Below are 23,747 nucleotides of genomic sequence, written 5' to 3'. Positions count from 1 at the left end.
ATTTTATCAGTATTATTATAGGCATTAGCAATGTGATATGAAAGGAGAGGGAGAGAGAGAGAGAGAGAGAGAGAGAGAGAGAGAGGCTGCCTGGCTAGGTGTATGGGAATATTATTTAGCATTTAGTTAGGTTTGGTACATGCAGAGATTTTAGTCATAAGCTTTGTAAGGGTGGCAGGGTGCACAACAGTGCCCAATTGGCTGGTGACAGTCGCAACACGCGCCGTATGCTGTACCAGCGATCTGTTGACAGTACAACACTGGTTTGTTGTGTTCAGTTCACTCCATTTGAAGTTATTCGCGCGATATACTGTACGCCGCTGGCATATTATACAAATCATTTCAGTTTTATAATACACTGCCACACCTGAAAGATCCATTCACAAACAATTAACAAAATCTATGCCGGCAATTTTGAGAAATCTTAGTTGAAAATCCGGTCTAAAGCTGACATTCAACTCCCTATCTCAAAGGGAACGCATATTGTATGCATGTCTTCGTATAAATTGTGCTTAGTCTGTCAAAGACAATGGTGCTCTCATTAGTTGGTGTCTATGGCTTTAGACCAGACTTTTCAACTAAAATTTCGTTGATAGATTTTGTACATTCTTTCTGATCTTCCAGGTGTGGTAGTGTTTGATAAAACTTAATTGATTTATAGAATATGCCAATGGCGTGAATGAGCCTAAGGACATTCGCGCAAATAATTTCAAATGGAGCGAACTGAAGTCAATGGAAACCATAAACCTAAGAATAGCCGATTCCAAATAAAAAAAGTGACAGCTTGACTCCAGTGAAACACCCGATTCCGGTCCCTTCGGAATTCCCGTTCCCTTTACGCCACTATACTAGAAGTAGCCTGCTACTTTTAACATTAACAATATAACAACACAGTCTCAGTCACAGGCTCAGATAGCTATTGGTGAAGGCTTAATGCGACATAGGACGCTGCAAAAAAGACAACGACTGTTATGTTATTGTATATGTGACCAAAATATTTCGAACTAGCGGCAGCTTTGCTAGCGGCAATACTTTTGGCCCATTTCGTTTTCCGTACATCCAGTTGCGCGTCATGCATCTTGAGGTTCTCTGAAAAGACCAGTGGGGACATGAATTCCAAAAGGAAACATAATCAGGTGCTTCACTTGGCCATTTTGCCGTCTTGTCATCTTGCATGAACCTAATTTTAGTATTTCGCTAGGGGTAAGATAACACCTTCTGTCTGTCTGGACAAGCCTGCATCAAAAAGCTGGTCATGCTGCGCTGGATCCTTGGTGGTCGTGAAGCACAGGGTGTAGTTGAGGTAGGTAAATGTTGCTTCCCATCGAGTACATAGCCAATGTACCCTTATTTTGTATCTGCGTGTAGTCATCTGACACTTTTTTTCTTTGGTCCCCGCTCTTATGTTTACGGCGTCTGTTGACTTCCTTTTACATTCTTTGCAGTTTTTTGCGCAACTGCTCTTAGTCACGCCGTTAGAATAATCTCTGTACTTTTTAGCTTTTTTACACTACCATAACTGAATGACGCATACTCTACCACAAATGAATACACAAATATGAACACAATATACAAACATTATTTTGGTAAATGTCCGATATGTAGTAGACGATTGCGTTCAAAGCGACAACCTGCTGCGAACAGGAATTGAAGCCGGGTCAACCGCGCTAAAAGAGAGAACGTTCCCTGAAGACAGATGAAAGAAAATCAGCTGATATCTAAAACGCACAACACCGTGAAATGTTGCCCCTTTTATCTCATAGAAAGCACAATCCATGCACTATTCCACTTCGATAATAAAACACCACACCTGACAGATCTGCTGACAAGATTTAGAGAATTCTTCATATAAAAATCCGACAGTCCCATAGAGCTCTGACATTTTGCTCTCTGTATCCAATACAAAGCACAATCCTTACACTATTCCACCTCTATAGAAAAACACCACACCTCAAAGATGTATACACAAAGAATGAACTACTACTGTCACAGTAGACATACATTTAGGTTTAAAACTCCGACCCCTTTTGATGGCCTAGAAAGAACTAGATATACACACACAATGCAGAGAAGTAATCGTTTAAAACTCTACCTCTCTTGATAGCCTAGACGGCATCAGTGCCTTCCCTCTCTGAAATATAAAGCCTAATGATTACAGTATTTTAGTGTTATTATGAACTAACACACCAGAAACATGTGTACACCACAGAAGAACTAGATATACACTTGTAATGTAGAAATATAAGCGTTTAAAACTCGACCCCGCTCTATGGCCTAGACCAGGGGTTTTCAACTGGTTTTGTCCCAGGGACCTAGCCTGGATACCAGACCGAACCCCGCCCACAAATTTTTTGGTTGGGAAGTTCGGTCTGGCATTACTCCATTGAGGAGAAATTATCTGCGGCTCCATATCGGCCGTACCAATCAAATTGTTAAGGCGGGCTTTATACAATGATGGACAGATGATCAACAGTAACGTAACCAACAACGTCATAAAAAGGCGCTTGGTTTGAATTCATTTACAACAAACATGGCTGCCGCTGGAGAGCTAAGATGTGTAGATTCTGCCATTGAGTCTGTTTTAGAAGACCTCGACAGTGCATTCATTTTGAAAGAGGAACAGAGAAACGCGATCAAGGCATTTGTAGATCGAAAAGATGTTTTTGCTGTCCTTCCTACGGGATTCGGGAAAAGTTTAATTTATCAACTGGCCCCGATGGTCGCGAAGAAGATGGGACACAACGAAAACCCAGTGGTCATTGTGGTTTCTCCTTTGGTCGCACTCATGGAGGACCAAGTGAAAGAGGCGACCGAAATGGGCATCACGGCGATGCAACTCGGCGTGCACGACGAGGTGGACATTACAAGCGGTCGTTGCCAGCTCCTTTTCGGAAGCCCGGAATCCTGGCTGCTGAACAAGAAGTGGAGGGACATGCTAGGCTCCGATGTTTTTCAAGCCAACGTAATGGGTATCGTCGTGGATGAAGTTCATCTAACTTACAAATGGTAAGAGATAGTCTTGATTGTCAGACTTAGTAAATAACTCACAATGTCGTGATATGAATCAAATGTTGTAAACACAGTACCATAGGTGTCGATGTAAGTTCGCTATCTCAGACCTAGTACAATCATAACGTTAGTCTCATTGTAGCGAAATAACTAACAGTTCAAACATTCTAATGTACTCTTTTATTTCCATCAGGGGTCAGGCTGCAAAAGGGCAGACGCCATTTCGCGAGAGCTTCGCCAAGTTGGGAGAACTTAGATCCCTAGTTAAAGCTGGTAAGTTTGTACAAAACAATAGACTTCTTGCATGTTCAGTCTTCGATGTTTTCTACACTTAGTGTAATTCACCACTTTAATTGAAATCAGTTGCATAGTTACAGGAACGTAGGAACAGTCCACTTCTAAACAGTTCTACTAACCACTCCCCACCGAACCGGTTTTCATTTGCATTCGCACTGGCCAAGTGGCCATAGAAACTGGTTGCCCATTTAGTTGCAAATTGACCATTCATTGGGATGTTGCTTTGTATGTACCCACACACCATACCCATACTGGTAGTAACTGTACCCCCTTATAAGTGATGTATTCTTTTTAGATGTCAGTACAGTCATAAAAAAGTAATACATTATACTACTCATCATTTCTTATTTTACTGTTACTTATCGGTTGCTTATTGTACTGCCATATATTCCAGGTACACCTGTGCTGGCATTGACTGCTTCTGCTGATCGGCAATCCAGATCCAGGGTTATGAAACAGCTTCAGATGGACAATCCAACCATTTTGACTCTGAGCCCAAACAGAACCAACATCAGACTGGGTCTGATTAAAGTACCTGTCCATACACTGGACTGCCTAGACTGGATTGTGAGGGATGTTAAAGAAAAAGGTATCTCCATATTGCCAGTAATTATCTACTGCAAAACTGTGAAGGCAGTTGGCAGAGTGTTCTGCCATTTGAAGGGGGAACTCGGTGAAGATTCCTGGGTTGACCGGGACCCTGAGAAAAAAACTGAAAACCTGGTGATAGGCATGTTCCACAGCCAGACACTCCCTCAGAATAAGAACAGAGTGCTGTCATCTCTGAGTGGACAGGGTAGCTGCAGAGTTGTCGTGGCAACAACAGCTCTTGGGATGGGCTTAAATTTTCCCAACGTATCACACATTGTAATGTATGGGTTACCAGATGATGTGGAAGCCATGGTTCAGCAGGTCGGGAGGGCAGGCAGAGGTGGGTTGCAGGCACATGCAATTGTTTATGCTGTCAAACAGCATACAAAGCTTGACCCAGCAGTTAAGACAGTACTTGAGACTGGGGTCGCTAGTTGTCTGCGGAAAGCTTTGTACTGCCATTTTGAGGAACACACCACATCTGTCGATCCAGGACATCTGTGCTGCACCCACTGCCATTCTGTTTGTTCTTGTGAACCTGAAGGTTGTGGGGAGCCAATCCCCAAATATGAACACTTTCCAGGGGAGGTTTCATCACCTGACAAACACAGAATGGTCACACCTGAGGACAAACTTTTGATCGGGGACCTGTTACAGTCCTACAGGAGTAGTTTACTTCGGGACCATACAAACATACGACTTTACACAGTCGACACAGCCTGCACTGGTTTTGGAGATGAACTCATTGATGCGGTTTTAGAACAGTGTACACAGATATTTGACCTGGACTTCATTATCCATAATCTCCCTATATTCAAACTTGAACATGCAAAAGAAATACTAAGAATTATGCATGAGGTTTTTGATGACATCGAACAGAGTCAAACTAATTTGTTTGACAGTGTTGTTCAGGATGACCGTGTCCAGGTTGACATATATTACACTGGTTACTTTGATGAAGTGGATGAGAATGACGAGATACAATCATCACCAAGTAGCTTGGAATCAGGCTTGTCAATGTTGTTGATCTCAGACTAGCTTCAAATTCAGCCTCAAACTTCTAGCTTCAGGGTCCTGTTGTTATGCAAAAACCTTTTTTACCTGTTATATTTATACTTTTGAATAAAATTTACATTGTTTATACTTTTCTACTGGTGGTTGATGTTTTTGCATTTTACAAGATAAACAATAAGACTTTTGTCAAAGATTTTTAATAGCTCCACATAATAGGTAATGTTTGAACATATACTTTGGACATATAACCAATAAGAAAACACACAAAAATGTGGACACTAAAAGACACTATTATATTAAAAAGAATTATTTACAATGTCACAGTATTTACAAATGTAATGCCATCATCACCATTTCACATTTACCTAACTATTTAAATAGGGACATTTCTCCAGTCCATCACTTTGGACTTCATCCACTGCCATAATTCCCGGTAATTCAGCTTTATCAATAAGTTTTTCTGGAAATTTGGGAATGCGTGAAACTGTCTGCCTGGGTAATTTTGGAAAAGTCGAGTCTCCCTGAAAACATTGACCAGGGTTAAAATGTCCTCCTGTTCTCGGGCGACATGGTGAATGCCAGTCGGCCTTGTCCGGTCCAGCTCTGTGTCTGTTTTGTCCATCAGCTCCTTGAGGATGCCAATGGACTTGCTGATTCTGGCTGCTGACATTTCGGACAGATTTGGTCCCAAGCCACTCATAAATGATTTCAAAAAATTGTTCAGGTGTTCCAGATGGAGGTCAAGAGGAATATTTTTCCCCTTTCCCCCTCTACCATTCCAAAACCTGTTCCACATCACACTGTGTGCCATGCGTGGGGACAGTGTGACGTTAACCTGCAGTGTTAGTAGGAAGGTGCTGTAGGCATAATGGCTGTGTCCATACGCTTTATAGAAAAGCAGGGCAACTTTATAAAGTCTCATTAGCCTCTCACCATCCCCTTCTCTTACTGCGTCCTGCATGTTTAGCAGGAAGAAGCCAAAGCCAAGTCTAGCTTCTGTGTGTTCTTTTTGGTGATCTTGGTTTGCTGGACTTGCATGTTCCGTAGAAGAGTCTAATGGAGCCACAAGATTGTGTTTCTTTTTCTCATGTGTTTCCCTTGCCTTGACGTATATATACACATTGCCACACCCGTCCGCACGACACGGAAACTGCTGCCTCTGCCTTTGCTGTGTCGAAGGCTGCCTTTGACTTGCAGCTTCTGTGACGCTTGTCATCATGACAAAGGTGTCCACAACCTGTCCAACCTTCTCATGCAGCCAGCTCCTCTTCAGTTGTGGCAATCCGTCATTGACATCCACTGGGACAAACCCATCTGGAATTTCTGTTAGCACACAGAATAAAATGTTTGCAGATTTAAGTCAAATTATATTGGGTATTAACTTTTATCAAAGTGAATTACAATTTTAACAATTAACTATAACAGTAGTAACATATAGATACATGTATTTATGTGATAAATGCTAGTTCTCAACTATGAATGTGATGCCAAGTGCCAATTTACCTGTGACATCCTGCAACCCAAAGTGCTCCATTGCAGCAGCTAGGAAGAGTGCAGTTGTGTCCTTACGCACAAATTCTTTATAAGCATTGTAAGCTGCATGGGGACCTTGTTTTGCATTGCTGCACCTATGTAACAGAAATATGTAGTTTAGCGAATGGCTGACATAGTTTTCTCAGTGTTATTATCTCTCAGACATTTACATTTATTAATTTAGTAGACGCCTTCATCAAAAGTCATTTATTCGGTCAATTATATAACAAGGGTAATGAAATAGGGCATTGAACCCACAACTTTTTTGCATGCCGAACAGGTCCTTAACCTCTGCTACCACTACTCTACGCTACCACGCTCACGCACTTGCACACGCACTTGCACACGCACACACACACACCCGCATGCACACACGTTAATGTGTTAAAAACAGCCTTTCACACAGGGACAGTAGGATTATTGTGCGTCCAGTGTGCTCTTTAGCACTGCTGAAACTAACCAACTAAACAACAACTATCTTGACAGCCTCAACTGCCCACATACAGTTAGTGAAAACATACCATACCAGTGCATTATTTTAAATAATGCCTCGGAGAACAGCAGGGCTGCGTTCATGATAGCAGGACTGTGTTCCCCATCCCATAACAACCCAATTCATGAATTATCCAGACACTGGATTTCTGTGAAACAACTGTGGAAAGCATGGTCAACAAAAAGTAATTATAATCATTGTAGTTAACAACAATATTGTTTAAAATGTAAAGACAAGCTTAAAAACTGTAATAATTGTATAGTATGTATTCATGGTATTGCAGATAGCAGACGTTGTACCTCAACTTCGTCATGTTGGCAAGAAGTGTGCCATGGTCTTTTGAGGATGCACCATCATAGAAAATCCGATGATAGATCTTAATCAACATTGAAGACTTGTGATTAACAAAGGATAAACATAACTTGACAAACAAGTACTTGAAGTAATCTATCTAAAAAAGTCATCTAAAGTAGTGGTGTGATACTTTCATTTTGTTACTAATCAACATTCTTCTATAGTTTGTTACTTACTTCAAAGAGGTTTCTGATGGCATGCCAGTCCTCAAACTTAAAGATGAGACCTTCCAGTCGGTCTTCCTTTGAAGCACCATCTGAGAAGGCCCACTGTATGTTTCTGCAGTTCCCCTCAGTCAGCCGGTCACCTCCTACTAATACAGTTGACACCCCGTCCGGTCCCTTTGGCACATACCTAAATGGATTACACACAAACGGTGGAATTATACGTTTCAATAAAGCCCTTCTCCTGCCAAAGACTGATAGTGGAGCCTGATTATATTCTTACTCTTTCTGAAGGTAGCGAAGTGTGTCCACCAAATCAGACGTTTTGTTCTCGTCTTTGAAGAGCAGGCCCAGAGGGTACTTTGAGAATAAAAAAATTAGATGACATTGCAGTAATGTTTGAGTTGAAAGTATGTGTATTTATTTGCAGATTTAACTCATTACTTACATCAGTGGAGCACTTAGCCATGTCCTCAGTATATTGATGTGGCATATGGTGAACCACAAATTTTTTGAAGGGTTTAAAAACAGCCAGGTACTGGGTAAGGATGCGGCTCCCAAGAACAATGAACTCACGCCGCATATAGTCCTGGGTTTCTAGTCCGGGGAGTGAGTTGCAAAGGTAGTATTGAAGGATGTCATGGTCCGGTTTGTCATTGCTAAGGTGATATGTCGTGATCCTATCTTGGACTCCAATATGATGAATCCAGTGTATGGATTTGTTGCTGTGGAGGGTGGACTGATGATGTGCACGCATGAAAAAGTCCAAATTGTCAAATATTATGGAATATGTTGGTGGAGGAGTGGGGTGTGTGCTCGGAAAAACTGAGGAGCTCTAGTCGGTCAGAGGAAAAGCCGAGGAGCTCAAGCCCAGCTCTGCTGCTTCAGAGTCACTTACTCCGTTGAAAGGCAGCGTAGCTATTTCAGAGTCAGTTATGCTTTGAGCCATTTCATCTGCTGGAAAAGAAAAAAGGAATAATAATTACAAGACTTATTATTATTATTATTATTATTATTAATCAAAAGATAGACACATAACATTCAAGATGACACAGCATGTGATGTGTTAGTTGTGTTTCTATATATCAGTCATTTGTCATCTCACCTGACAAGTGAAGCTCTTCCATGCTTTCACGAACAGTGTTAAGTGGCCACTTCGGATCACTTGTGCTTTGGTCTTCGCTGGTGTCCACTACCTGACCAACATCAATGTTCCCTTCTGCTTCAGAGTTCAGGAAAACTTCATTCTGGACCCTTAACATTTTTAGAGAACCCCCACATAGGAGTGCCAACTCCTTCTGCTTCTCTACAGAATTTTGATGAGTTGTTGTTATGGCCATTTTGCTCAGCCTTTCAAACACTGCCTTTTTCGCCCCACCATAATGTAGAATACTACATAGGTAGTATGCAAAGGCTGACAGGCGTGCTTCTCTCCCTCTCAAAGCAATGGAAGCTGCTGCACAAGTTGCAGCTCGAGAGTGGTTGGTGACAGTTGAGAGAATTGAAAAAAGGAATGGTGAAAAACATTTTAGGTCTGCCTCTAAGCTGGTAAATGAAAATGCTTTCAGATCATCCGGAGATGACTTCCACAGGATGAAACCGTTGTTTGGATTGCAGATATGTTTGCATTCGTTGCTTATTAGCTCCAGGATGTGCACCTTTATTTCCTCAACTAGGTGTTTATGCTTCAAAATTAACTTTGCAGCTGTTGTCCATTTTTTCTTCTTAATGCTGTTCACTATTGAGGCTTCTTCTGAATGACATACATTGGCAACAGTCTGTGATGGGTAATGGGTGACAACCTGAAATATAAGATAATGTATCAGTGTGAATGATTACAGTATAGCCTAATAAGTATAATGTGCATTGACAATACATAGGAATATACAGACTGTTAAATATGGTGCCCTGGATGCAATTGCAGAGCAGGTCAGAGCAAGGTCAGTGGAATACTGCCCAACCCCCACAGAGGTGCAGAGCACAGAAGTGGGGGTTGGGACACACTGTTGACCACTATACAAGGAATTGCAGAGCTGGTCACAACAAGGTACTCTGTGCCTTGTCAGAGAAACACTGCCCAACCCCCACAGAGGTGCAGAGCACAGAGATGGGGGTTGGGTAACATGCTAGTCCATTACAAAATGAAGTTCTTACGTATTGATAAAGTAACAGAGGCCAACTCACACACCATCAGGTGCAAGTTTATCCTAGTAACATTTGCTCACACTACACCTGGCCTGACTCAAATTCGGCCTGGCTTCCAGAATACACACTAGGCTACCATATCGGCAAATATGACTAAGATGGTTTAATCATATGTAAATTACACTGAAATGAGGAGTGTGGGAATGCACGTGTGGTGTTTATCACATTGGACAATAAACATGACTCACTATTCACTTATGAAAAACTTGGCAATCGAGGTTATGGTCATAGTCATCATAAGAAGCAGAAATGTATCAACAACAAGCTTACCTCTGTAATGCTTCTTCGCGTTTTTGTAGCGGTTGGAGTTGACGGATTGGGGCAGAACTTCTTCAGAGCCCTGGGCGTCTTGGAGGGAGTAGACTGCCGGTCTCTTTTCTCTGATGCCTCAGATGAACACGCTTCTTCAGCCTGTTCTCCTTCGTCGTCTGTCCATTTTTTAAACACGGCCATGTCACGTTCCAACCGTGTTAATAAGTTGTAACAGGGCCGACACATGCGACACAATTTGTTCGATGTGTTGTGGAGTTGTAATCCTAAAAGGAGGAATTGTTCGTATGGGCATTCACATTTACCTTTTTTCTCAAAAATGTTGATCGTGCTGGTAAGTTGTCCGTGTATTCTTACATTTTTTTTACAACACCGGCAAAAATCGTTTATACTCATCTTCTTTTTCTACTTCTTCCAGCGTATGTGCAGTTGAGTTACAGAGTTCAACAACTATGCGTCGCTTAAAATACGTCACATACTACGTTGCTCTGATTGGTTGTAGCTCTATCCAATTGAGCGAAGAGGCATTTTCTTTCCTGGTTCAGTTGAAACACGCCCCATAATCACAGCCCAACGGAGCAGTATCAGACTCATATTCTGACTAGAATTATGAGTATGACATCGTCAGGCTACCAGGGACCACCATTCTGACTAGAAAGTAATTCGCGGCCCACTTATGTGCCTGCACGTGCGTTGGTGTTTGTAACCGCCGCCGCCACGCCGCCTCCCCCTGCACAGATAGTCTGCCTATAACACGATATTTTCACGATATTCAAGAGTAATCTGGAAATGTGTTGAAATATCAAAGCGAATTTATAAAAAATTTAAAATTCAATGGTGAACTGATCAACATAGGCTCATTTCGCGGACCCCCTGCAATGCCGTCGCGGACCACCAGGGGGCCACGGACCCCCGGTTGAAAACCCCTGGCCTAGACGACGAAGGCAGCTACGTATAGCTTGAGCACAGTCATCATCACCAGTCAAAACACAGACACACTGTGCACAGCATCTGTTGAACAGCACATTTTCAAGACATTTTTGCATTTTTGCTTGCACAATTTGTGCAGAAGTACGAACTTTCAAGGTTGACTTGAGACTTGAGAATCAGTGAGATTGACCAAAACCAGTGTATTCTTCCATTTTTGCAGGGTGTTATGGAATTATGGAACACCCTGCAAAAATGGAAGAAAAGCTTTCACACGCATGAAATTGCCAGCTATACTGCCAAAAGACACCAGTTAGTGTGTTGGCCAACTTCTATCAGTGTCAGCTGGGCTGTTGGTGGTGTTTGCAAGGTTTTTGCATGCCTTTTAGGTAGTTAGCGTGCTAGTTTTGGAACAGAACTCCGTATTGCTGCTTTAACAAAACATAGATCCTCTATGTAGGCATATGTTGTGTTTTCAAAATATCTATATATTCGTATTGTGAGAACAGCAAAATATCCCACTTTGTGAGCAGGATTTCATTCATGCTATAGTGGATTTGAACAGCTGTGGAATGATAGTCGGTATACCTTCTATCGAGGTCAGATAGAAGGCAATTTCCAGACTTCCACATTAAGGAGCCTAGGCCTCAGTCAATTCAGCAAGGTTGATTCCCAATCGCTGCAGGTTGTCTGGACTTGTTTGCAGGCTATGTGCCTATGTGATAATAATAATGTTGATATCACGAGAGAGAATTATGTTACATTATTGGGATACAGTGACACACAACGTCAGCTTAAATGGTTTTTCAGACTCAACAAGTGGCCAGAAGATTTCACTGTAGCAATACATTCCTACGTTAATAGTGTACTTCTGTGGTTCTGTAATGGTTCCTGCTCCAATCCTACGTTAATAGTGGACTTCTGTGGTTCTGTAATGGTTCCTGCTCCAATCCTACGTTAATAGTGGACTTCTGTGGTTCTGTAATGGTTCCTGCTCCAATCCTACGTTAATAGTGTACTTCTGTGGTTCTGTAATGGTTCCTGCTCCAATCCTATGTTAATAGTGTACTTCTGTGGTTCTGTAATGGTTCCTGCTTCGTTCTCTCCCCTCCTTCACTCTCAAAATATACTCCCACAGTCCCACAGTTGTGTTCTGCTTGTACCACTGCCTTCCATACACAAAAAACGGATACCTCTAATGTTAAAAGACACATTACCTTCATTACACACATCTTGGTACCCATAGCAAAAAAAGTCAATGGACACGGCACGCATAAGAATAGGTTTATTTTTGCCTGCAAATACAAAATGCATTTAGCAAGATTAAAGTTCTGTCCCATCTCCAGACTGCAATAATGTTTCGTTTCATAGCCCATCCATTCATCTCTGTCTGGTTTGTTTTCATGTCTTGCAGAAGAATTCAGTTCTGTTCAGTGGGGAGGAACAGCCCAAAAACTGCTTCACAGAGCTGCAGGTGCTGAAGGGACACTTTGACATTGTTAGATATCTGGTGCAAATTGATGATTTCAGGTGAGTTGCATCAAATCACCCAAGACACAATTACATGTGAGACATTTGACTCTGAGTTTGCCTAACCCTGCTCACTTTTCTTTGTGAAATTTTGTCAAATATCTATAAGAAGCCTTCAGATCATGAATGTAGTTAAATAATCACAGCAAGTTATTTTGTAAGTACGTGTGTATTTTCTCGTTGACATTGTCCATGAATCTGTACAATCTGTGATCACGTCATAGTTATACACACGTATATTTATAGTAGAGGAGGCTTCTCTATTTTATATTTTGCTTTTTCCACCAAAAAACAAAAAAAATGTTCCTTTGAAACATAAAATGTGGTTCTCGCTGCTTCATTAACCTCTAATCTACTCCAGTTCACCCACCCCTAGATAGTCTCCTCTCTGGCACTCTGTTAATGTGATTTATAGTTTTACTTTAAAAGGATACTTAATATTGTTTTACAAATTTAATTTCATTATGCTTATTACTTAATTTTCTCGTTGTTTTTCCGGTTTTTAAATTAATGTTTTTGTAAGTCACTTCGGATAAAAGCGTCTGCTAAATACCTTAAGTCTGACTATAGCTCATTATGATTCAATTGGATTAGCATCACCTAGTGAATGTTCAAAGCAAGAACCTAGCACTTCATTAGGCAATATCTTGTGATGTAAAGGTTCAAAGTTCATGAAATTCCACACGCTGCACCACTGCCACATTCTTTGAACACACACCTAATTGTGTCCATAGGTGGGTGCTGCAACAGACACATTTCAATATCTCAAGAAGTGCTTAAGCTAAAATTTTGAAATTGGTACACTGATTCTTGGCTGCATTTGCCTACATCTCCTGAAATTCCATTTGGCCTGCTCGACAAAAGGGCCACCAACAATCAATCCAAATTCAGCAGCCAATACATGCCTGTGATGTAAAGGTTCAAACTTCCAAATTCCGCACCCTGCATCCCTACCACATATTTTGGATGCATGCTACATTTTGTGACCTATTTTCCATAGCAGGTGCTACAACTGACACATTTCAATATCTCAAGAAATTTGGTATACAAATACATTAACATTATTGCATCATGTGTTGATGTGGCGTGACTCCTGTAGGGAACCTACAAGTATTAAATATGTCTTGTGAGCACAGGGTGGTTGGACTGTGAGTGCACGCCCAGAAGTCTGTCAATGCTAATTCTCTCACTTTTTGCTGCCGTCATATTACGCACTGCTATGTGGTACATGTAGTTAAGCAAGAAATGTAAACAAGGCATATGTGATTGGATGTCTAATTGAATCAGGTCAAATTTAATTTGAGATGACATAACAAATTAAATAATTGTACTGTTCAAACCAACAATTCACTTTCCATGCAGGTTGATCTGGGCATTTCTGGTAAAGAAGGAATCAGTGATTTTACTGTGTCTAAGGCTAGATAATGTTCACCATTAGAATTCAGTCTCAGACGCTGGGCTCTGTAAAGAGCCTATGACAATTTCAATTGTTATTAGCTCTAAATAAATAATGTAATAATCTGTTTAGCAGCTTGTTAGAAGTTAGCTTATCCCCACTATCTCCATTATCTGCCAAATCATTGTGCTCTGAATAAGAGACTGTGCCCATAGTGTTCAGTGTAACTCATTTTGCTAGAAATGTAACAGCTGGATAGCAGCTGACTGAAAGGTCATGAAACAAAAAATAAAAATCAGTGTTTACAGAGCAGCATAGTTTGACCACAGCCCTCAAAATGTGCTGTTTCTTTAGATAAGTTGAATGTAGCAATGGTTTGGATGTTACTTTAGATATGTTGATGGTTTGAATGTTGCTTTAGATATGTTGAATGGAGGCATGATTTGAATGTTACTTTAGATATGTTGAATGGAACCATGGTTTGGATGTTACTTTAGATATGTTGATGGTTTGGATGTTACTTTAGATATGTTGAATGGTTTGGATGTTACTTTAGATATGTTGAATGGAACCATGGTTTGGATGTTACTTTAGATATGTTGAATGGTTTGGATGTTGCTTTAGATATGTTGAATGGAACCATGGTTTGAATGTTGCTTTAGATATGTTGAATGGAAGCATGGTTCTGATAGTGTCTCTGCTCAAAGGTTTGCCTCTGCAGGAGATGATGGTCTGGTGTTGGTGTGGAACGTGGAGGTGAGCTCACAAAATCATCCAAAAGTTTGATAAAAGTGTTGAGAAAGTAATACATTATTACAAGGTAATATTTTAATCATATTTTACAAAAGTACCTATAGTATAAATGTAGTAATAACATGACACAGGTAATGTATAGGCCTGGTAATACAGTGGGGAAAATAAGTATTTGAACCCCTGCCGATTTCGCAAGTTTGGCCACTTGCAAAGAAATGTGTGATCTATAATTGTAATAGTAGGTGTATTTTAACAGTGAGAAACAGAATATCAACAAAAAAATCCAGAAAACTGCATTTTATAACATTTATGACTTAATTTGCATTTGATGCAGAAAATAAGTATTTGAACCCCTAGCAAAACATGACTTAGTACTTGGTGGAATAACCCTTGTTGGCAAGCACAGACGTCAGACTTTTCTTGTAGTTGGTCACCAGGTTTACATACATCTCAGGAGGGATTTTGGTCCACTCCTCTTTGCAGATCCTCTCCAAATCCTTAAGGTTGCGTTTTCAATGGGAGGGAATGAGGTTCAAGCCCAATATTCCACGTTACATGGCCCCATCCATAGTCCCCTTGATGCGGTGGAGTCGTCCTGTACCCTTGGCAGAGAAACAGCCCCAAAGCATAATGTTTCCACCTCCATGCTTGACGGTGGGGATGGTGTTGTTGGGGTCATATTCAGCATTCTTCCCCCTCCAAACACGGCAAGTCGAGTTGATGCCAAAGAGCTTGATTTTGGTCTCATCTGACCACATCCTGCCTTGAGATCATTCACAAGCTCCCCCTGTGTAGTTCTGGGGTTATTCTGCACCTTTCGGATGATCACCGATACCGCACGAGGGGATATCTTGCATGGAGCCCCAGACCTAGAGCGATGGACAGTTGTTTGGTGTTGCTTCCATTTACGAATAATCGCACCAATAGTTGTCTGCTTCTCACCAAGCTGCTTGCCGATGGTTTTGTAACCCATTCCAGCCTTGTGCAGGTCTACAATCTTATCTCTGACGTCCTTGGTCAACTCTTTGGTCTTGCCCATGGTGGTGAGGTTGAAGGTGTGAAGTATGATTCTTTGGACAGGTTTCTTTTATACACGTCACCAGTTGAGATCAGGTGTACCTTGTTAGGCCTAATGAGGACTACTCTGTGTGCTTCTTGGGCACATAACTGGTCATTGGGAGCCAGAATTCTTGCTGTTTGCTTGGGGGTTCAAATACTTATTTTCTGCATCAAATACAAATAAAGTCATAAATGTTATGAAATGCAGTCTGGATTTGTTTGTTGATATTGGTACCATTGCTAAACAGGAAGTGTTATATCTCCGCAATGCTTTTTTGTATTGATGGTGAACTGTATAAATAGGCTTGAAAACCTCAAGTATTTTGCCAAATTCAGAAAATGTCTCCTCCCCATCCTCTATCTGTCTATTCTGCCTGTGCACTCATGAAACTCTGCTGTTCACACATAGTCCTGTCTCTTTAAATGGGAAAAAACAGTGGTTCAGTTAAGCAATATAGTACGAGTGCGAGTGGGGTAGGTAAGGGATATTCCCACGGGTGGTGTTCGGCCGTAGCCACGAGGCCGGAGGCCGAGTGGCGCAGGCAACAACACCCGTGGGAATATCCCTTACCTACCCCACTCGCACGAGTACTATATTGCTTTTATAAAACAATTTTATAGTCAACCAATTAACATTTAAACACGAAGTTATTGATTAAAAAATGTTTATTTCGCCATTGTTTCTCCGCAACAAAAAAATAGTTCCATTGTCAACGTCTTTTGGAATTATAAGAACTTTGACGGTTAACGGTTATGCTTTATTGTATCAACGTGCTATAGAATGTTTCATCGCGGAGTGATTTATTATTAGCTGTGAAAAGTCCGAGTTGGGATGTCCTGGGATATTCCAACTCATGGAACGTCTCTTGTCCAATCAGAAACAGCTAAATAATTCAATAGAACCCAATTGTTTTATAATCATAAATAATTCTAGCTAATCAACAAATTGCTTCAGGAGGACGGAAGGAAGGGGTGTTATTTCATTGGCTGTTGAGCTAAAAAAAATGATTCCTGCCAGTGCTCCTTTCGGTTTCTTTTCATTTCTTGGCTGGTCTGTATATCCGTCTGAACAAACTTAATTCATTTTCTTTTTTACATACAAATAAAGATTTAATGACACTAATACTGGTTTTACTCAGTGCAAGGGTGGGGTTGCTTTGGCAGCCAATCAAACACCATCAATAGAAATGAGTATCTTCTAAATGGGTGTGTTGCTGTGTGCATTTCCGCTGAGGATTTGATCCTAGGTGTTTGTGCTGTGTGTCTGTATGGTTGCCTTAAAGACAGGTGAGCGACTGCTGGAGCTGAGGGGACACACTCAGCAGATCACTGCATTGGTGCCATACACCATCACCCAAGAGGACATGACGCACACCTCTCTCATCACAGCCTCTTCTGACCGATCAGTCAGTGTATCCTTTTCCAACACATCCAGAACTTGACCCAGATATAGTGACCTTTTGGGCAGCTGTAGAACTGTTAAGGGGTATTCTTGTTCTTACCAAGAGCTCTTTTATATAATGCTTTAAGAGGCAGGAGGGCAGCGTGAAATTGACCATACAAAAGAATAGCCATTTTATTCATAGTCAAAAGTTTCCTATCATTTTACTAGCCCAAACATTTATGTGATTTTCAAAGCTTTTCTGGATTTGAAACTGACAGATCATATTACAGTATTCAGACTATTCAAAGATTTTCTCCACGCTTTTGTCAATATTGACAGTTTAGATAAACAAGTTGGCGTTTCCTCTTATCCATATTGGGCTTTCTTCACAGTTTTTTTTTCTTGCCTGTCAACTGTGTGGAAAGAATTAATTTTGCTTTTCGCTAATAATAATACAAATAATAATAAAAAAAATCTTAAAATCATCAGGCAAAAAAAAAAAACGCAGATAAAAACAATTATTGTGTAAAATAAAAAGAAGCAATATAATGGTACACACCAATACAGAGTAAAACAATTTTTTAAGGACTTAAAAGACAATTGAAAGGAAATCAGGAATGGCTCGCCTTTTAAAAGTCTGTTTTAAGAAGGTACTAAAAGAAAGTCACTGATTGAACCTGATTTCCTCAGGCAGGTCGTTGCAGAGCCTCGGGGCCCTGACTGCAAAAGCTCTGTCCCTTTTAGTTTATCAGTCACTCTGTCACACAACTAGCTAACCCAACTCGGTTGCTGCTGTCCTTTAATAAGTTAGCAAAGCGGTATGGTTTGTACAAGCAATACTCTGACATGAAAACTCTGAGTGTTTGTTCTTAATATCATGTAGCTTTGGGATCCAGATACAGGAAACCGTGTTCAGACGGTCTCAGATCTGCAGTCTTCAGTAAAGGTAAGTGTGTGTGTGTGTGTGTGTGTGTGTGTGAATTGTCAACATTCCCAGTGATGCTCAAGACATATTAATTGCCGACATTTTTATACAGTACACATTTAACTGTTCCCTTCATGTTAAAATTCTTGAGATGAAGTCTTTTGGGTTAATCAGTGTGCTGCTCTTCCACCAGTGCCTCCTAGTGCTGAGCTGGCACAACATCTGGCTCTCGGGAGGAAATGGCTTGTGTGTTTGGAGTAGTGGTTTCCAGCTGTTAAGCAAGACTGAACAACACAGTGACACAGGTACACAGACACGCAAACACACACAACGTGGGGTGTTACTTTATTAAGATGTCGATGTTTATTATTATTTTGTATTTCAATGACAAATCATTATTTCCAACCTTGTCTTGACTGTTCTTCGTATTCATTCATTACTTGATGGCTAGAAATATGAGATTTTCTGGAAAGCATGTTGTGTTCTGGGTGATTACAAAATGGTAGAGAAAGCTAGAGGGCTTTAAGGACTGTGTGTGTGTAGTTATGTACTGCTTTGCTAGTTAAATTGTACTTAGATTACTTGGATTACTCTGAATTTGCACTATCTTGGCAATTACCCTGTTTGCCAAGTTAGTTTCACTCACTGGCTGGTTTGTCAAGCCACACCTCCAACAATCAGCCACTTTTGTGTAATCAAGATCTGGGAGGGCCTTCAGCCAGGTGCAATCAGTGAGCATGCTACTTCCATAGGGCTGCTGCTGAAGCGTCAGCGGAAGTGTCAGCCCTCGTGCTCAGCCCTTTTCGTGTGAAGACCTTTTTGGGTAAAGACGTACAAGTCCACCGAAACAAGGTTCACAAACAAGGTAAACTTTTTCATTTTGACTCTGCCATAGCCATGTGTCACAGTAGCATCTCTGTTGTCACTGGTTGTCAAAAAAGATCACAGCGCAGCAGACGGCAGCGCAACCTGGGTAATCTCCGCTCACTTCAACAAACCTCATCTACTGTAACCTCTTACTCTGTTGGCCTGTGGAACTGTCAGTCTGCAGTCAAGAAAGCTGATTTCATCTCAGGTTATGCCAACCACCTCTCCCTAGGGCTCTTAGCTCTCACGGAGACATGGATCACACCTGAAGACAATGCTACCCCGGCAGCACTCTCCACCAACTATGCCTTCTCCCATACTCCCCGGCCATCTGGTCGTGGAGGTGGGACGGGGCTGCTGATTTCAGACAACTGGAAATTCACTCCACTGCTGCCTTCAAACAGGTATGCCTCCTTTGAATATCATGCAATTATGGTAACTGCTCCTGTTAAAACTTATGTCATTGTTATCTACCGTCCACCAGGACAACAGGGTGATTTCGTCCATGAGCTGGACACCCTGCTGTCATCCATCCCTGAGCAGGAGTGTCCAACACTCATCCTTGGCGACATGAACATCCACCTAGACAATCCCAACTCAGCTGACTTTCGAACCCTGGTTCACTCGTTCGACCTACAACAGGTCCCCACTCCTCCAACTCACAAAGCAGGAAAAGAGCTTGACCTCATCCTTGCTCGGAACTGCACCACGGACAACCTAACGGTAACCCCTCTGCATTGCTCGGACCACTTCTTCATTCGCTTCGATGTTCGGCTCATTGAGCAACCCTCTGTCCCCCCTCCGATGGTCTCGTTCCGGCGCAACCTCCGCAACCTCTCTCCCACCCACTTTTCCTCTCTGGTTTCTTCTGCTCTTCCACCTTTATCCACTTTCTCCTCACTAGGTGTCAATGATGCCACAGAAGCTCTCTGCTCCACTCTGAGCTCATGCTTGGACAGCTTGTGTCCACTTTCCACCAGACCTGCTCGATCTACCCAGTCTCATTCGTGGCTGAGTGATACCCTCCGAACGCAGCGCTCCAATCTCAGAGCGGCTGAGAGAAAGTGGCACAAATCTGCCGCGCTGGACGATCTTGCAAGCTACCAGACACTGCTGGCCTCCTTCTCATCCAGCATCACTGCTGCTAAGAAGACTTTTTTCAATGACAAAATCAACGGTGCAACTGACGCTCGGAAACTATTCTCCACCTTCAAAACTCTGCTCTACCCTCCTCCTCCCCCCCCAGCTACTAACCTCACTGCTGATAACTTTGCTTCCTTTTTCACAGAGAAAGTGGCAGCCATCGGGCAACAGTTCGACCAACTGTCCCCCTCCCCTAAGGGCGCAACCGTCAATAGCTCATCTTTTCCTTCTTTCATCCCTATCAGCGAGAGTGAGGTCTCCAAAATCCTAACAGGTAGCCGTCCAACTACATGCCCGCTGGACCCCATCCCATCCAACATCCTTCAAGCCATATCGCCTGCCGTCTTACCGGCAATAACACAGGTGATTAATGCTTCATTTAATTCGGGAACATTTCCTTCTCTTTTCAAAGTGGCTCGGGTAACGCCGCTGCTCAAGAAGCCGTCTCTCGACCCCACTCAGGTGGAAAACTATCGACCGGTCTCACTTCTCACGCTCCTATCTAAAACCATTGAGAGGGCAGCTTCCAAACAGGTCACCGAGTTCCTGTCAAAGAACAATCTCCTCGATCCGAACCAGTCTGGATTCAAAAGCGGTCACTCCACCGAAACAGCCCTGTTGTCTGTAATGGAGGCCTTAAAAACAGCTAGAGCAGCAGCTCAATCCTCGGCTCTCGTCCTGCTTGACTTATCAGCTGCGTTTGATACAGTCAACCACCGCATCCTTCTGTCCATACTGTCAAGTATGGGCATTTCTGGCAATGCGCACTCCTGGTTTGAATCCTACCTCACTGGGCGCTCGTTCAACGTGTCATGGCAAGGTCAGCTGTCTGTACCTCACCGCCTCACTACTGGGGTGCCCCAAGGCTCGGTGATGGGACCACTTCTCTTTGCCATTTACACCACCTTGTTGGGCCCTATCATCCGCTCGCATGGTTTTTCCTACCACTGTTATGCCGATGATACTCAACTGTTTCTGTCTTTCCCTCCTGAGGACACCACGGTCTCGGCGCGGATTTCGGACTGTCTCGCTGATATATCCACATGGATGAAAAATCACCACCTTCAGCTGAACCTGGCCAAAACGGAACTGATGGTCTTCCCAGCCAAACAGGTCATCCACCACAACATCAAGATCAATACTGACTCTTTATCTCTTGCTCCATCCAAAACAGCAAGAAACCTCGGGGTCATTATTGATGACCAACTGACCTTCACGGCCCACATCGCCTCTGTCTCCAGGTCGTGCCGCTTTGCGCTATACAACATCCGCAAAATCAGGCCGTACCTAACCCAGTATGCCACCCAGCTGCTGGTGCAAACCTTGGTGAGCTCCCGCCTTGACTACTGCAACGCCCTCCTAACGGGCCTGCCGGCTTGCGTGGTGAAACCACTACAGATGATCCAGAACGCGGCGCCGCGTCTGGTGTTCAACCAACCGAAAAGGGCACACGTCACCCCGCTACTCATCGAGCTCCACTGGCTGCCAGTAGCTGCTCGCATTAAGTTCAAGTCACTTATGCTTGCCTACAGAGTGCTTACTGGTTCTGCTCCCACCTACCTAAATGCTCTTGTAAGGGCAAATGTTACACCCAGGACGCTGCGCTCGTCTAGTGAGCGTCGTTTGGCACTGCCGTCCGTGCAAGCACGGCAATCCAGACTATTTTCATTTGTAGTTCCACGTTGGTGGAACGAACTGCCTAGTACTACCAGAGCAGGGGCGTCCCTCTCTACCTTCAAGAAGCTTTTGAAGACCCAACTCTTCAGAGAGCACCTCCCCTCCTAACTGGCACCTGACTAGCGCTTAACTTGCACTTCAGCAGTTACATTCCTGCACTTCTTTTTCCTCTTTTCTAGGTTGTTGTTTTTCTAATTCTCATGTAAAGTAGTATTTATTGTTACACCATGCTTTTTTATTGCTCTTAGCTTGACTGTTCTCTCCCTTGTACGTCGCTTTGGACAAAAGCGTCTGCTAAATGACTAAATGTAAATGTAAATGTAGAATACATTTGTGTCCCTACCTGTATACTGTATGATTGGATAGCTAATTCTTTGTGCCACTAAGTCAGGTTAAATTCCATCATGCCTGATTAAAGTCACCCATCAAAAAGTAACTTGAATGCAATTATTGTTGTTCCACAAGCTGAATAACACTGACCACTGACCTGCCAGTATACAAGAGTCACTGCATTGTACCCGCAAGCATAGGTGGAGATCCGGGGGGGGGGACAGGGGGGACATGTCCCCCCTACCATAAAGTTGTCCCCCCCAACAATCCTTGTAAACACAAATAAATAGTTTTGAATAATATAGTAATGTTAAATAAAATCACGACAACACAATCGGTGCTAATTATAAACGTAAAACAATGTGTTTTTTAAGTGTTGAAAAATCATGATCCCCCTATTCCCCAAAGTGGTTTGGTTCACATGCTGTTTCCAATGGGCGGGGCTACCGGCAGCTCCGTGATTCAGTCAATCAGCCCAGTCAGATTGTGACACGGTCGGATTGTGAGGAAACCAACCACACCAATAAAACCTCTACAAGTAAAAGCCCGTAAGTCATTTATCACACCACTTGTTCAGCAAGCACAGGCTTGTAACATGAAAAGTGACATTTCTCCTGCTCTGTCCAAAAGCTCAAACTTGAGCTTGTTAACAATCATTAGCTAGTAGCTTAACCAGCGTGCTGATTAAAAAGAGGCTGATTTTGGACAAAGCACACACTCCTCTTTTTCCTCCTCTCTCCCCTGTCACTGCTGCTAATGCTACACGATATGTAAAGAGGTTGACACACATAGGACCTCATTCTCGAACGCAGTTACTCCACTTAGGAAGTTCCCGGGACAATTCTCATCTGGGATTCGTTCTTAACTTTGAACAGAATTTAAGAACGCTAAATAGCAGTCGTAAATCGGCCAGATTGGAGCGCACCCATGTTCTTAAGGGTTGAATTTGTGAGAAATCGTTGGCGATTGCGTTCACATCAATTCTACAGACATACTCGGATTTAAATAATTATAATAATAATAAATACGAGAATATTTGTATCATAAACAATTACGTTTCACATTTATAGTCATGATTCTACAAGGCATCGTGATGTCCTAAATAAAAGCACTACACAAACACTGCAAATGGCATTGAATAAATAAATAAGCACTAAACTCAATCGCGTGGATATAGACATGGTGGAATAGAATGGACACATCTACATTCTGCAACAGTATCTCCACCTCTGCACCAGTGAAGTTAGGTTACATGTTAAAAGGCGCTCCAGTAAAGTTTGAGCAAAACCCACGCCCATGTACGAGTAGTATTTTAAAATGTACTACACGGCATAACAGACCGGTGTTCGCTTTCCACTTTGACATGATGTGAGGCAAGTTGCAAAGGAGCATAAGGGAGAGAGAGTGGGAGATAGGGCCAGACAGCAATTTTTTCATGTCCCCCCCGGGAATTACTCTCTGAAAATGTACTGTGTATTGTCCCCCCCAACAATGAAATGGGATCTCCGCCCCTGCCTGCAAGGATAAACAGTCTCTGAGATTGTCAAATGACTCCATCTGGCACCATAATGATATTTCTTCCCTATTTGTTGGGTCTCAAACAACTGAACCTCTTGATCATGCCTGTATGCTTTTATGTATTGAGTTGCCTCCAGCTGATTGCATTCATTTCTGCTGCTTTCACACATTCTACTTTAAGAGTCACAGCTATATCTCCTTTCTAATTTAGGAGTCACTGCCATGGTGGAGCTGCCCAGGAACTATGTAGCCGCTGCAGTGGACAGAGAAATAAGTGAGACCATAGAGTGTTCTTTAAATCCCTGATA

General features: G+C 42.4%; 1 protein-coding gene across 1 annotated transcript in view; it reads left to right on the top strand.

Moving 5' to 3' along the window:
* Nucleotides 1–926: 926 nt before the first annotated feature.
* The window catches only part of wdr41 (WD repeat domain 41), a 36,680-nt gene continuing 13,859 nt past the window's right edge, over nt 927–23,747 (top strand). Inside the window, exons 1-7 of the mRNA XM_031577664.2 lie at nt 927–1,303; nt 12,272–12,387; nt 14,491–14,539; nt 16,879–17,007; nt 17,863–17,925; nt 18,098–18,209; nt 23,651–23,713. Coding sequence (XP_031433524.1) covers nt 1,256–1,303; nt 12,272–12,387; nt 14,491–14,539; nt 16,879–17,007; nt 17,863–17,925; nt 18,098–18,209; nt 23,651–23,713 — 580 coding nt within the window. The 5' untranslated portion in view covers nt 927–1,255. The remainder of the gene's footprint in view (nt 1,304–12,271; nt 12,388–14,490; nt 14,540–16,878; nt 17,008–17,862; nt 17,926–18,097; nt 18,210–23,650; nt 23,714–23,747) is intronic.

Source organism: Clupea harengus, chromosome 12 (genome assembly GCF_900700415.2).
Source record: "Clupea harengus chromosome 12, Ch_v2.0.2, whole genome shotgun sequence".
NCBI lineage: Eukaryota > Metazoa > Chordata > Actinopteri > Clupeiformes > Clupeidae > Clupea > Clupea harengus.
This window is presented reverse-complemented; position numbering and strand designations above follow the sequence as displayed.